This window comes from Porites lutea, chromosome 13 (assembly GCF_958299795.1).
Source record: "Porites lutea chromosome 13, jaPorLute2.1, whole genome shotgun sequence".
Taxonomy (NCBI): Eukaryota; Metazoa; Cnidaria; class Anthozoa; order Scleractinia; family Poritidae; genus Porites; species Porites lutea.
This window is the reverse complement of record NC_133213.1, coordinates 9,065,478-9,080,297: the sequence shown is the minus strand read 5'-3', so window position 1 is coordinate 9,080,297 and position 14,820 is coordinate 9,065,478. Positions and strand designations below refer to the sequence as shown.

The 14,820-nt window shown below is 39.3% G+C and overlaps 1 protein-coding gene across 1 annotated transcript; it reads right to left on the bottom strand.

Moving 5' to 3' along the window:
- Positions 1-7: 7 nt before the first annotated feature.
- LOC140922976 (uncharacterized) lies at positions 8-12,726 on the bottom strand. Its single transcript, XM_073373024.1, has 4 exons — positions 12,143-12,726; positions 3,537-4,588; positions 2,003-2,380; positions 8-1,340 (listed from the first exon to the last, which is right to left on the bottom strand). The coding sequence occupies exons 1-4, from the start codon at positions 12,624-12,626 to the stop codon at positions 81-83; spliced, it is 3,174 nt and encodes a 1,057-aa protein (XP_073229125.1). The 5' UTR covers positions 12,627-12,726; the 3' UTR covers positions 8-80.
- Positions 12,727-14,820: the final 2,094 nt, after the last annotated feature.

The following is a 14,820-nucleotide window of genomic DNA, read 5'->3' as shown; positions in this document are numbered from 1 at the left end:
AAAAATGTGACGCGCACTATTTTATTTACTTTAATTGACTTGATTTTCTGTTACTTTCCTAATTTAGTTCAATATCTCAGCTAATTTTGTTCGCTGAATACTTCAATATCTCGTGCTTTCTGAAGTTCATCATCCATGTTACTTAAGCTGTTAAACATGGCGTGCAGATAACCCTGACTGGTCTTAAGCCGTTCTACGAGCTCTTTAAACTCCTTTTCCTTAATGTCAGCTCGCTTATCTGCTTCTTTGTAATCTAACCACAGTCCGTTGTTCTCCTGTTCGAGAGCAACCATCTTATTTTTCATCACGCGCTGCTCTTCGCTGTACGAGGTCTGCAACTGTCTCAACTCCTTAGATTTCTCCACCAGTTCTATCTCTTTCTTTTTCAGAACTCCAACGACTCTTCGTAGCTCCGAGTTAATCTCGTCTTTCTCCGATGTTAGGCCGTCGATTCTGCTTCGGAGAGTTTGTTCGTGCTCCGACGCCGTCTTCGCTGCTCTCTTGAGGTCTTCGCATTTGGTCTCGTATTGAGACTCCTTCCGACTAAGCTCTCCGCTAAGTATATCCATTTGAGACTCGACACATTTTTTCACTCTCTCGGTTTCTGTCAGAGATCCAACGAGGTGTTTCATGCATTTTTGGACGTCAGAAATTTTTCGCTTAACTATATCCAACTCCCCAATGGCAAATTTTCCATCAACGACATCCTTGAAATTCTCCGTACCAGGCTTTTGCCTTTTATCGTCTGTAAACTGCTTTACACGCTGATGGTGAATCGTGTTTTCCAGGCGCTTAAAATACTGTTCCATTTTACATTCCAGTTCTTCTCGGTTTTGGCTCATTAAATTCTTAATGACGTCAACTAAATCGCAGCCTATCGGGGTACTAACGCTCAGGGGCTCAATGAGCTCGTGTGTTCTTAGGCCCTCCTCTGCTATCTTCTCTGTATCTCCATGTGCTAAAGCCTTTTCGATAGCTTCCCTGGACCTCTTCCTGACCTTTTTAAGAGCCAAATGCGCCCTTTTAACCTCGCGTAGCTCCTCTGCTTTCTTGGCAGCCAGGTTCTTATCTTTGTCCAGCTGATCCAGAATGTCTTCCACGTTGTCTTTGAACGCTTTGAAAGCTATTTCCCTATCATAATTGTCCCATGACATCTCCGCTTGGATATCCGCTTCGATGGGAGAATCCCCGCCATCTCCAGTTTCTTTCTCCTCGTTCAACGGCATCGCAAATTCCTCTACGACTGACTCCAACAGTGATTTTAGCAGCGTCATTCGCTTGGCGACGGCTTCGAATGGTTGAGCGTGGCTGATGATTTCTTTGGCGCCGTCTGTGCAATCCTAAAGATTACAGTGAAAATCAGCGTACAAAAAGCCACATATTGAGAACGCCTAGGCTAAAACGTGAACATTTTAACCCTCACTCGAGATTGTATACGAAACTCATTTTTGAATCTTAAGCCTAGAGGGTACTCCCTATAATGGCCTTTACGAGAAGGCTGCGGCCTAACGGGTTCCCCTGTCCTCAGGTATATCAAAGTGTTGGGAATTCACGAGTTGAGGTATATGAAAAGGTATAAACATCTAATGTAGCATTTAAGTATTTATTTATTTTTTCGAAAAGACTCGCCTTATGGCTGTTGTAATTTCATTCATTAAAGGTTGCAGGAAAATGACGAAACCTACATATTGAGAACCTTGAATCCTCTTAGAAGGTATTATCGTGTATGTCTCTTAGTTTTCAGTGTTTTACAAAATTAGTTTCTTGAGTTTTGGCTGCAGCCACTTTTGGAAAAGAAATGGTCTAGTAGCCACCATGATGATAGGAAAAGAAAACAGAAAAGGCTTATGGCCCGACTTCTTTCCTTCTAACTTCCTTTTCGTTACAAGACGAATCCACATACAAATTGTCCACACCGAACTCCATGCATTTCCTTGGAGAATTAGTTGAGGGAATTTGATTAAAGATCAATTGATGTCGGGCATGCACTCTTAGGACTTACCTGGAAATACCGCTGTAACTGGAGGAGGTCATGCAGACAATTTTGCGCGTAGTCTTTCAGATCTTCATGTTCTATGAAGAACTTTCTGACCATAGTAAAGAAGTTCTCTGTCTCCCTTAGCTTTCCTCTCATGGGTTCTCCTCTGTCCTGTTTGTTAGCACGCTGTTCTTTTTCTAGTTTCTGTACAATCTCTTGCACGCGGCTGGTAAACTCCTCACTGCTTCGCCTCTGATTGGCGACTTTCTGCTCCAGAGCCTCTTTCTTGGATTTCAGATCTCGTATGCAAGCCTCAAGTTCCCGGATTTTTAGAACATAGCACTCTTGATGTTCTCGCAGGTTTACCTTCAATTTCTCACAGTTAGTGCATGTCTTGACTTTCTGTCAAAAATGCAGAAATAAAACGTGTTGACGTTAATGCAAATTCATTTGCCCTTAGATGGTCTTCGATCAACACACCGGAGGGTCCCCAATAGGTTATTCGGGATTCGGGATCCGGGATTTCCCTAATTTGAAGCTCGGGATTCGGAATTTTAAAACAAAATCGGGTAAGATTCGGGATTGAAATTATGCGTGCGAGTTAAAATGCGCGAAAAAACCCTCGGGATTACGGGATTGCACTAAGTTTTTGGTCGGGTCACGGGATTGAAGAACCCTGTTGAGGACCCTCATACAGTAGGTTGAGTCCACCGTCTTGGAGAGCAAGTCGCTCCCGCGGCGGGAGCTTCGTCAAGCTTATACTCCTTATATTCCATAGTGCTGGCAATGTTACTTTTCTTTATATTTATGCTAGCCCACTTTGCCCCCATATCATCAGCAGAATTCAAAAAACGTTTACTTTCGAGCGAGACATTATGAGTCAATTATCGTGACGACAAAAGAACAACAACATATGTATTAATTTTGGAACTGGCACATCAGTAAAATCCAACTAGTGGTCTATTATCAATGCTGCGTTCTGATTGGTTGAGCTACTACTAGGCTTTATGTTATAGCCCACTAGCAACGAAAAGCGCCGGCTTTGAAAACCAAAACAATGGCGGCTGAACCGCGTTTTGCTAGCTAAAGTTGTTTTGTCTCGATATTTTTGACCAACCAGTGAAATTTTACTAAAACAATTGTTCCACTCGCCCTCGTGGCCTCTGAGTCAATAGCCCATTCATTCATTAATGGGCTATTGACTCAGAGCCTATTCGGGCTCGAGGGATAATTGTTAAATACCCGGTTTAACTGCGAAGTATTCGTGATACGGGGATTTCAGTTTCTTACGAAATCAACACTGGAATCCCAAAAAAGGTAGGCTTGTGGTGCCAAAGAGGTCGGTTTGCATTTGAAAAACAGAGAAAAGGAACAACAAACGAAACCCAAATGAAATGTCCAAAGATCATGTTATGGACGATCACGTGACCGTTAAGCTACTTCACAACATTTAGGTCAGGAAGACGTAATAAAAAAATACTTTAATTACTCGTTTGCTGAGTACTTACTTTAGTATAAAAACAACAACAACGAAGGTAAAAAACAAATCAAAACTGACCGTTTCTCTGGGCTTCAGATTACCACGGTCCCCTGTATTTATCAGCTCAACTCCGGATTCTTCGCTAGTGTCGGTATCTCCGAGTGCTTGGCCAATGCTTTCCAAGTTGTTTTTTATTGCTTTCCGGCTTTCATCTAATGCTTGTGATACCAATCGATACGATTGCTCCTTATCCGTGAACCTCCGCTCCACTCGCTCCAGCTCCTCTCGCACACGACTGTTCTCTAAACTTAAGACCTCAGCCTTCTCCCCCTGAGTTCTGAGTTGTCTTCTCTTCTCTTTATTATCATCTTCCAGTTCCTTTATCTTCAGGTCCTTCTCCCTCAACACTGTGGTCATAGCAAGATATGATTCCATTGCAGCGTTGTTCTGTCGCTTTAGAGAATCCATTTCCTGCGTTTCTTCCTCCAGGGTTTCAATTCGATCTTTCTTCGCCTTGATCTGGTTTTTCTTTTGTGTTAGGTCCGTCTCCAACGTTCTGATCTTGTTCTTAGAGTCTTCAAGCGCGTTATTCAGACATTCAAGCTTTCCATTTGTTCTGTCCGCGCTGCGTTTGTCATTCAGGGTTTCATCGTCCAATTGTCGATTCTTGGCTTCCAACATTTTCTCTTTTTGTTGTACCCTATCGAGTTCTTCCTCGGCGTTACGCAGCTTTCTTTCTAGCTTTGCAATCTCTCTCTGCTTTGCCTTCAACTCAGTTGAAATGCTTTCGTTTTCGGCGTAAGCACCAGACAGTTTCTCTATGACTCGTTCCAGTTCCTTTTCTTTTTCTCGAAGCATGCCCTTTAACTGCTCTACTTGTGTCTTCAGTTCTTCATTGTCGCTGATCAAAGCGTTGTTCTCCCTTTTCAAGATCTCCAGAAACGCCGCGCCCACTGCTGCTACAGTGGTCGGGTCAGCAGCCTCTGTCACTGGCGCAGCCTCTGTCGCTGGCACAGCCTGGTTTTCAAAAGATTGGTTGGAATGCTCTGTTAGCAGTTCGTCCCGCTGTTTTAGCTGGTCTCTCAAAGAAACACTCTCCTTGCATAGGATGTCAACCTTCTCTTTGGCGGCTAAGAAAATAAAGCAGACAGATGTTGTTATTTATTAAAAACTGAATCATTGGTTAATGCGATTAGAGCTCTGATTGGCTTAGCCATCATGGTATAAGAGCCATTATGCCATGCTCTCCAAATATAGTAACTGTACGCCTCTGCTCAAAATTAAAAGTAGGCTGAAAATCGGTGGTTTTTATAAATAAAGTCGGGAAGAATTCTCGATATTTTGTGGGCGTTTTTAGGAAAAAAATTATTCCACTTGCGCTTGCTGGATATGAGATGATTATAGTCAACTCATATCCAACGCGCACTCGCGGAAGTATAATTGTTAAATATCGTGTCAATCAATAACTTCCATAACTCATTACGTAATAATCAACTCAGCTTAAAAGCATGAATAGTCACCACATGTATAACATATCTTGAAACTATTTCTTCGTTTCTGATTGGATCAAATCGCTCAGCTAATTCTCTGTAACCAGCTACGACGTGTGCGATGTTCAATAAAATTACGAACGACAGAAGTACAGCCGGATATCGACAGAATAAGGGACGGGAAACCGAAAAGTTTCCGGGACGAGTTTTGCATTAGCCCTGCTGTTTTGGTGGAGCTGAGCAAAATGAGGTAAACTTTTACACGTTTCCGAAGAAAAAATAACCGACCAAATGCCTGAAAACATGGCCAAAACAGCAAGTGAATACAACTCAACGGATGACAATTGCAAAGTGAAGAATCTCTGCTAAATGAAGACGGGAATTTAACATCGATCGAGGTTAGCACGTTTTTTAAAAAAGTACATGTAAATTATTGGATTCGACTTTCGTATGATATGAAAAGCTATGGAGAACTCGAAGGGTGTTATTCGCCAAAACCGATAACACCCTCCTCGATCTGCATAATTCTTAAGGTCATACTCGGCCTCATCCAATAATAAAGAGGAGAAGTCGTGACGTCATGTTGCCATGGTAACAGTTTTTAGATGACAGCAAACGGAAAACGTCACTAAAAAAGCGAATTCGCACTGTTTCAAACTTCCTCGATCTCATTCAGTTCCATTTAATTTGGCAAATGTTGGCGAAATTTTGTGGGTTTGAATCCGAAAGCACCATATCTAAGTTTAGAAAAAGAAAAATAATTTTTGTGTTGTGTTCACCTACTCCATAAAGCGGGCGCGTGAAATTAGGAAGTTTCATGTCGCAGTGGTGCAACAACGGCAAAGAAATGTACGAAATAGCGTGTTGTTGTTTCGCTTATACTACTACATGAAAAATTACTGCAATTTGATTGGCTTAGAGCAGTGGTATTTCAGCTTAATTTGAAATACCTACATGTGAAAATTACAAACCTTTTGCGGGCAGTAGTATAAACAAATAATAGCATGATTTGTACGATATTTGGCATAAATACCACTCGTGATATTTCAAAATTGTCCCAAATTTCACTCGCCTAACGGCTCGTGAAATTAGGTATAACAATTTCGAAATATCACTCGTGGTATTTATGCCAAATATCACTACAAATCATGCTATTACCTATACTAATATAAACCAATTACTTTTTTGCCGTTCTGCTTACTGTCGCCGTCGTCGTTGGTTTGTCATCCAGATATTCTGCTACCATGGTAACGTTACGTCACACTTCTCCTCTCTATTGCAAATTATATGTCTAACCTCCTGCCCAGGGTCTTCTCGTTTATTACGCTGCCGGCGCCAAATTGGAAAACAAGAAGACCTTGACGAGGTTGATTATACATCCCTTCATGCTTGCTGCATCTTTGGGCATTCCCGGCTTAGGGCCCTTAGATATTTATCTCACCCGCGGACGTATTTAAACGAGAAGGTGCCAGTGGCTTTATAATGTGCATTGCTGACGTATTCCGTACCGGGGGCGTATCGGCTTATCAGTTTCATTCCACTGTCTAATTTTGGAATTTCATTCACAAACTCGAAAGTTCGAAAATTCTTTGTGAAGAATAATAACAAAACACTACTCATAACTTAAATGGGCTTCCGCATAAACAACAGCTACAGTCACGGAGGCTATATCCAGTACTAAGGACCGACTTTCAGACATCTAATTGTCTCCCCAAAGAGTTGAATGTCCCCTCATTTTGTTTTCGTTTACATTAGGCTTATTTAGCAAAGACAACACAGTGTCAAGCGAGAACTCGAACGCGCGCGGAAGGGACTGAACGCGAGATGAGGTGGTCAATTCGACGCTCTGTAATTGGTCAGTTTGGTTTTTAATTGTCATTGCAAATCTTCACTTTCGTCGCGCGGTCTTGCCTAAATCTACTAATTTTCAACACAATTCGTCTTCTAGCAAGCAAAAGAAAATGTTCCTGCCATTTGTCTTTAGGAAAAGCTGCGCCACTGTTTTGAGCGAAAACAATGTTTTTGTTTCTCTATTTTAGGGTCAATTTAAGCTTAGATTCCTTTAACCGTCTAATTACATATCACTGGACAATCGGCTTAACACCTTAAAAACTGATCTAGCTCAGTTAATATCTACAGCTTAAAAAAAGTCTGAAGAAATATGAACGGCAATCAGGCACTGCATGAAATTTATAAATTTCACAAAGAAGATTGAATGATGTTTTAAAAAAGGCGATTAACACGGGCAGCGTAGATTTAGGATTATTAGAGCATGTTACATAGCTTCACGAATGTTCTCCAGTGTTGGAAATGTGCAAGAGATTGTGGCTAAGTCTGTTTATTACTGAAAGATTACGCCAAAAAAATAAACACCCTTTTGTGGGATTACCTTAGTGCGCACTTCACATTAAATCTACTTGAGTTTAACACTGTTATAACGTGTGTTAAACGGCTTAATGGATCAAGTCGTTTTCTAAATCCTCTGTTTTCCGTCTGTGTCGTGGCTAAGTTTGTGTAATTCCGGCATTTTTGATCAAGTAATTTGCCTCTAGCTTTTCAGCCTATGAACTTAACCTAATCATCAGATATTGCGACACCTATAACAGCGACGTTATTATCCTCAATCACTAGGTTCCTTCATTTATGGAGCCCCCAGTGCTATTAACAGTCTCCCCAGTACCGCTGATTGTTATCTACAAGGTCATTCTTGTTGTCTCTATGAAAAAAAAATCCCACGTCAACTATTTTAAAAAACCAAGCAATTTTTTTCCGTAATAATGAATGAGCACGTCTCTATAATATACGTGTAGTCTCGCGCCCAGAAATACAGAGTACCGTTGTTCCAACCCCCGGTTTGGGCTCCCACCGGGCAGGAGCCCATAAGCCACACCCATTTCCCAGACATGCTCACGTGGATGGCTAGCTCGTCCGTAATTCCATGAGGCAAAATAGAGACTTTTTTTGCCAATTTGGATTAATCAATTATCACATTTGGATGTTTCAAATCGCCTTTCTCTCACTTATACCGCTTACAGAGTAGTTCTAGATTTCTCTATATATAAAAAGACACTAAGAGAGCTCTCTTGCAGCAGACACTCAACAAAATGAAAAAAAAAAAAACTTTAAAGAATATCACGACAGCTAGTGTTCGAATGTTTGTTTTAATTAGCAGAGGCTTTCTTCTAAATAACTACTTTTTGTCTCGATTTCTATTGCCTGGCGACAGCTTCTGTTACACGTTTTTCGAGACCTTAGCTTAGCTAATTCAATCCGAAATAATCTTTACAACTATGCGCCATAATGAACAAACTAAGGAAAATTAATCGCTGACGGCTTGACCACGCGTCTGTGCTCTGACAGATTATAAGTCACACGAACGAACTGACGATCAAAAGGCACGAAGAATTCAGTACATATGAAGTTTGTCCCTTTCCCTACCTACCCTCGAATTTCAAATTACCTGAGAAACTTAAATTTAGAGAAGGTGCTTACTGTCTTTTAAACTCGCAACATTCTTTTAGAAGATATCTGCGTTATTATGGACATTCGGTTTCCAATTTTCCAACAGATGAAGCGGAGTTGGGTAGGGAAAAGCCCTGGGAAAGTTTGGGACTTGGAAGGAGGGGTAAGCGGTGTCACAGTGATATGGGCATCCCTGCATTTTGAGCATCCCCCGTTCCCAATACCCTAATGATATGGGCATCCCCTGTAACCCTCACCCTAACCACTAAGGTACTATGAGAAGGGAATGCCCATATCACTATGGTTTTAGGAATGGGGATGCCCATATCACTGTAACAGGGCGGGGGGGGGGGGGGGGGGTCTTCTCTCATCTCAGCAAGTCGCTGGCGTAGAACCTTGCTAATTTAACCCTTTAAGTCCCAATAGTGACCAACATCAATTTTCTCCTAACAATGTCCATACAATGTCAAGAGATTAGGTTATGAGAATTAATAAAATGATCGCCAAAGAAAAAATGCCATGATCTTTTAATTTTTTCTCTCAACTCATTCTTAAAGGAAATGTATGGAGTTCAGGGTGGAGAATTTTCATGTGTACAAAGTCCTGCCTTACGCTCTAGTTAGAATCCCTTCTAAAAAACACTCCCCCCCCTCCCCCACCCTTTTTTGTCTTCGACATGTTCATGAACTACGCAAAAATCAGACAGTATACTCTGGGAGCTACTGTTTTTACGTTTCTTAGTTTGCCTCTCTGAGTGATCGTATACGTGACTTGATATAACCGAGTTTACTTGATACCTGCTTGGATAAGGTATGGCATACTGTCTCTTCAAAATTTTGGTTGTCAGGTACGTGCGATTTACTGCTGTTTTAAATGATAGATTAAAAAGAATCAACTGACAGTTGACAACTGACTAAAATTAAAGTTTACAAGGGTTTGAGAATTTAATTGACAACTTTGATTATGTAGCCGACTCCGTCCTAACCCCATTACTGCTATTAGCAGTCATTATCCAAATTCAGTAAAAATTTCTCAGAGAATTCCATTTTTTTAAATCAGAAAAATAAATAAACAAATAGCATGGCGTGAAGGTAACGTCAAAGAGATTTTACTTGAATGGTACACTATAGAATTAAGTCCGCCATCTCAAAAGTTAGAGTTAATAAATTGCACCTTTTGAAAGTAGAGCTCACAAAATTTCATATAATTTCTGCATTTATAATACTATGTAAAAGAACTACAATAGAGATTTTATTTAATTGGTCACTGATCATGAGTTAAAGGATTTGCCCCTAAGACAAGACGAAGTAAATGCATGTTTTGATCAATTGCTAACTGTTTATAAGGCTGAATCATTATACAAAGCGAAGCAGTCTGTAAAGCTCACGACTTTCGCCAGTTATTATCCTTCAGAAAGGGATGCCGCATTTCTGTACATTGCACTGACATTGTAGTATCCTCAAATGCCTCAATGTCAATGTAACCAAAAGTGAATATAAAATGTCTCTAGAAGGTTTCAATTGTATTCTTATGCCAGATCAGACCGCATAAGTGGTGACTTATTATCGCAGAATCAATTTAGAATTGAGATAAGATCGTTATCCTTTATCTGATCAGTATCCTCTTTTAACCTTCACAGACGGTGCTACTTAAGGCATCTCTTCACAAAGACCGTTCTTCGATCACACTCATTAAGGACATATTCACATTACACTAAGCACGCATTCCTCCGAGAGAGAGTTTATCGGTTCCTCCGAGAGTTTGGTCTCAAAAGCCTGTCTCACGCTCAACTAAGGATTCAGAAACCATTAAAGAGAAAACTTTCAGGTCGGCTGATGCCTTACACAAGAAAACCTCGGTTAAGGGTGAGTTAAGAAACCCTTTAAATAGTGCGTGCCTTAAGCATGGCCTTTGCAATTATTATCTATGGGCTTTCACAGCATGGTTTTCACAGTATGTTACTCATGTTAAAACAATGCGCTAAAAATACATACAAACAGCTAACGAAAAGTTAGCAACAAAACGTAGTCACTAGGGGAAAAATCGTGCAGAAAATTATTTCCTTTTACCCCCCCCCCCCCCGACAAAAGTTTAAATGGTCCGTCTCCTGACCTAGTTGTCCAATATACAAGGTTTTCGCCTTGTTTCCTCTTTAAATTGTATTTTTACGATGTCCCTTAGGTAAAATTCTTAAGGGTGGCACCTCTTGCACATTAACACAGGAAATTTCTGCCTCAAAAGCACTTTTATTTTAATTGCGCAATTAAAGTAAAAGTGCTCAGTTTTGAGTTAGAAATTTCCTGTGTGAAAACAACCAAAACCGTGACCAAAGGGGTCAAATGCACGCCCTTTATTAGAGTACGCAACTATGTAGCTTGTATGAAGGACACCGAAAGAAGTATCCTCTTCCCCTCACTTCTAGCTTCTTTCCGCTCTGATCGTGAGGAGACATTTACAAAAAATTTGGAATGTGTCGATCATAAGTAAGTCCGGTTTTATACGTTTTAAATAGCAGTAGCAGAGGCATACGGTATTATTATGACCAAAGTTGCACGCGTTCCCTAAAGTACACTTTGATTTTTTTACATGACACGCAACTGTTTGGAAAGATATGCGCCTCAAGAAGGCAACGAAACGGCGTTGTTTTTAGATCATCGCTGTGAAAATGCTTTCGGTACAGCTCAACCATAATCAATCCTTTAAGTAAAGCAACATTATAAAAATCAAACCTTTAGGATCAACATACTGTTAATTTGAAGAACATAGTTAACTTCTTGCTGCGAGAGAAAGGTCCCACCTAAATACGAGAAATACCGAAACTTCCTTGAATTCTAGTAATCAGTTTCCCGCTGGGGGATAAAAGACCGGCCATCCTTTTAAAATAAGTACTAGTTAAATACCCAGACGTGAACGACATTACACACATCTAAATATATCTTTAGAACTTTTTTTTACCGTCCCAGTTGTAGGCGTTGCCACGCCCAAAATGAGACCACATACTGCGGCATATTTGTCGTTGCCTTTCCGATCCGAGCCTTCTCACGCTACGGTAATATTCCCTGTCTTGAAATGGGGATCTTGATAATCGATTAAACTAATAGCTAAGAATTAGTCAAGATTTAAGTTTTTCAGATTATAAATGCTGCGTTTTTTTAGAAACAGGCCCCAAGATCTACGATCAGAACAAAATAACTGCTAGTAAAAAATGAGCTAAAATTTTAACTTCTAGTTAAAAAATTGCCATTATTTAAACCAGCCGGCTGCAACAAGTATTTCATGTTCCTGCAAGTCCATAGTTTGATAATTTAAACAATTTTTTCAAGGATAGTTTTTCCACCTTTTAAATTAGAGTTCCCTAACTCGCAGTTATAATATTATATATTTCGATTCATTTTAACCAACCGCATATTATATCTGTAAAAGAATGTGATGGACCAGGGCTCCTGGATCGACTTTTTCTTGTACTGTTCGCGTTACAACGAGTGGAGCAGTTCATCAGCAAAAGTTGCAAAGTTTTCGCACAAAGTTAGAATCGTGCGGCTCAACACATAACGGATTATTCCAGCGAACACAGTTGCTATTATAGACTATCGTCCGCTCCGATTTAAATAGTGAGCAAAATTAATAGAAAAAATGGCATCGATTAGAACGTCAGTTTTGATTTGTAAAAGTCTTTTTTTTTTTTCAATAAAGCTATATTCCTGTAAGAAATGTAAATCAATTCAAACTTACCATCAAGTTCCTTTGCAATTTGCTCCTTGGCTCCGCTTTCTTTTTCCAGTTTCTTTTGAAGCTGTTCAAGCTCATTTTTCTTTGCCTCTACATCCACTTGTTGCTCATCGAATTTTTTGATCAGCTCAAAATTTTTGTCTTCTTCTTCCTTAAGTTTTTCTCTCGTTTTCCGCAGCTGTTCCTCCAACAAGCAAATTTTACTGTCTTTCGCCTTGAGGTCGACCTGTGACTTTTCATCCTTGATTTCGAGTTCGCAGCATTTTTGCGTAAGCTCTTGAATCTCACGACGCAGATCTAAGTTCAAAGTTTTTTCTTCTGCGGTGAGTTGTTTCTGTTTTTGTAAAGTGCTCGACACGCTTTCCAGCTGAAAATGTTGCTGTTGTTTGCTTTTGCGAAGATTCTCAGCGTCGTTTTCTAACTCGCTTATCTTCTGTAGCGCTGCAGTCGGCAAATCTAGTTTCCATTCGTCCCTGGCCCAGCTCATAATTCTCTGTCTACCGCTTGAAATATTCGCACCCTATGTAATCTCTTGTATAAAAAGTCTTCGCTTAACATGGGTTGATTTTGTGTCGTTTTCGTTAAAACAAAACTCGCGATATACGTCACAAAGGCTTGCGTGCACAAAATTTAAACAGCGAGCGCGCGCGATGTTGCGTTCTTGTCTGCGGGCGCACTTTTATGAAATTTTCTAGAGAATTCTTTTTGTAACTGTCTTCATTTATTGATTAATCAACATATTAATTGATTTATGTAGCATAAATTGATTATACACTTATTAATTAATTAACTTTCTTAATCAACGTTCCAGTGATCCTTTTAGCTAGCACCAACTATATTTTAATACTGTACCTCTTCTTTCCACATCATATAAAGGAAAATGATATGAAAAAGGAGAAAAAAGAAAGCATTTGGCTTAGTGGTCCCCATGCAGATACCACAGAAATTTGTAATATTAGGTTGCCAAGGGACCGATTATGAAAGAAGAATTATATCTTGCAGGACAGTAATTTAAAAGCGAAGATTTTTGGTACAATTTTGCCTCTAATTTTCAGCAAGTTTATTTTAATATCACGTTCAGCCTTTTTACGGAATGGCAGAAAAACGTTCAAGATCTAGGAGAATCATTCTCCTTTAAGTTAAAGGAATCAATGGGCTAACCTCTTTAGAAAAAAATCAAGAACATCAAAGAATGTCAAAATCTCTGTATATGGTCTAGGTATCACATTGTCATTTCTTTGCTTCTTCTGAAGAAACACAAACAAGTAAGCTACATCAAATCTCAGTCTAGTTTAAAATTCCCTTCAATAACAATCTTTTAACCCCTTTTTATATATTGACCACCAAGGTTTACTTGAAAATTCTCAGATTGAAATAACGGATATAAACATTGTATTTCAATAATTCTCCTCGCAAATTATTCAGCAACTTACGTCAATTTAATTACAACAACACATTTCGCTGTTAGAATTTCAAAACAAAAACAGAAAAAAATAATAATAAAACGATTTTTTTAAAACACAGGACATTGGGTGCTTTTATCTGAAACCAGAAACTCATTTGAAAACCCGGACTTATGAGTTTCTGCTGAAACCGCACAGGAGCATATATTTCGATATATTGCTATAAGGAAAAATAATTTCATTCACGAAAATCTGAGAATTTATCTGATCGATTTTTTTGCACAGTCATGTGTTCACCAGGCAATTTCGAGTTTTATTAAATTTCACAATTATTAATTGAGTTTTGCTTTTCTGTTTCCCCAATTTTTGTTATGATATTTTATTTTCTAGAAACAACCTATTAACTTTTCGGACATACACTCGCCAAGTTTGGGTTTGAAGAGAGCTTTTTTTTGTAAGAGGTACAGCGGATTATTTTCCCATAGGAGGTCAGAGCATGTAGTTTTGCGAAACAACAAACGATGAAAAGATTTCTTAAATGCAGCTGTTTGAAGTTTTAAAATCCTGACACTTTTGTTTGATATGTACCTAGAGAAATATTGCAATGTTTTTTTTTTTCTTTTCGTCTAAATAACACGCAGAAAGAAGAGAACAGCACGCTACGTTCACTCGCTAATATTAAGCCCTGTCGTTGTGAAAATCCGTCTAAACTTTTGAAAAAGGATACCTTGTATTCAGTCATCAAAAGAGAGTTTGCCTGGATGTCAAAGTTTTAGCATTTTTAATGTGTAGTGTGGACTTTCGAAAATTTTTTAGACATTTATATACAGCGACAGCTAATTTCTCGCCCATCGGGGGATAACAAAATTTCTTTGTTTCAATACAGTTTTAGAAACAACATCGACGACCGACAATATTATTTTACGTATATTGCTCAAATGGTTTGTTTTTTATTTTTCCTAAAATGCAGGCCAGGTTTAATTTGTTGAATATTAAATAGCATCACGTCCTTGACATACAAGACATACAAATAAGAGTTGTATTCTGCTCAGGTCAGCTATGAGCGCCATGGAGGATATTTTTAGCTTGTGATCGAGAAGTGGGTGTTAACGGTAAGGCATTGTTGAAAAGTTAGCTAAGTGCGTGGGAATAAGGAGTTAAAAGCTCGCGTGCTGTTTTGGCGATGTAAACTTGGATAAACTCAGAGCGGTCGGGATAACAATTCAACCATAATTTAAAATAATTTGGGGAATGCTGCAAGACACAAAAGTAAATGTA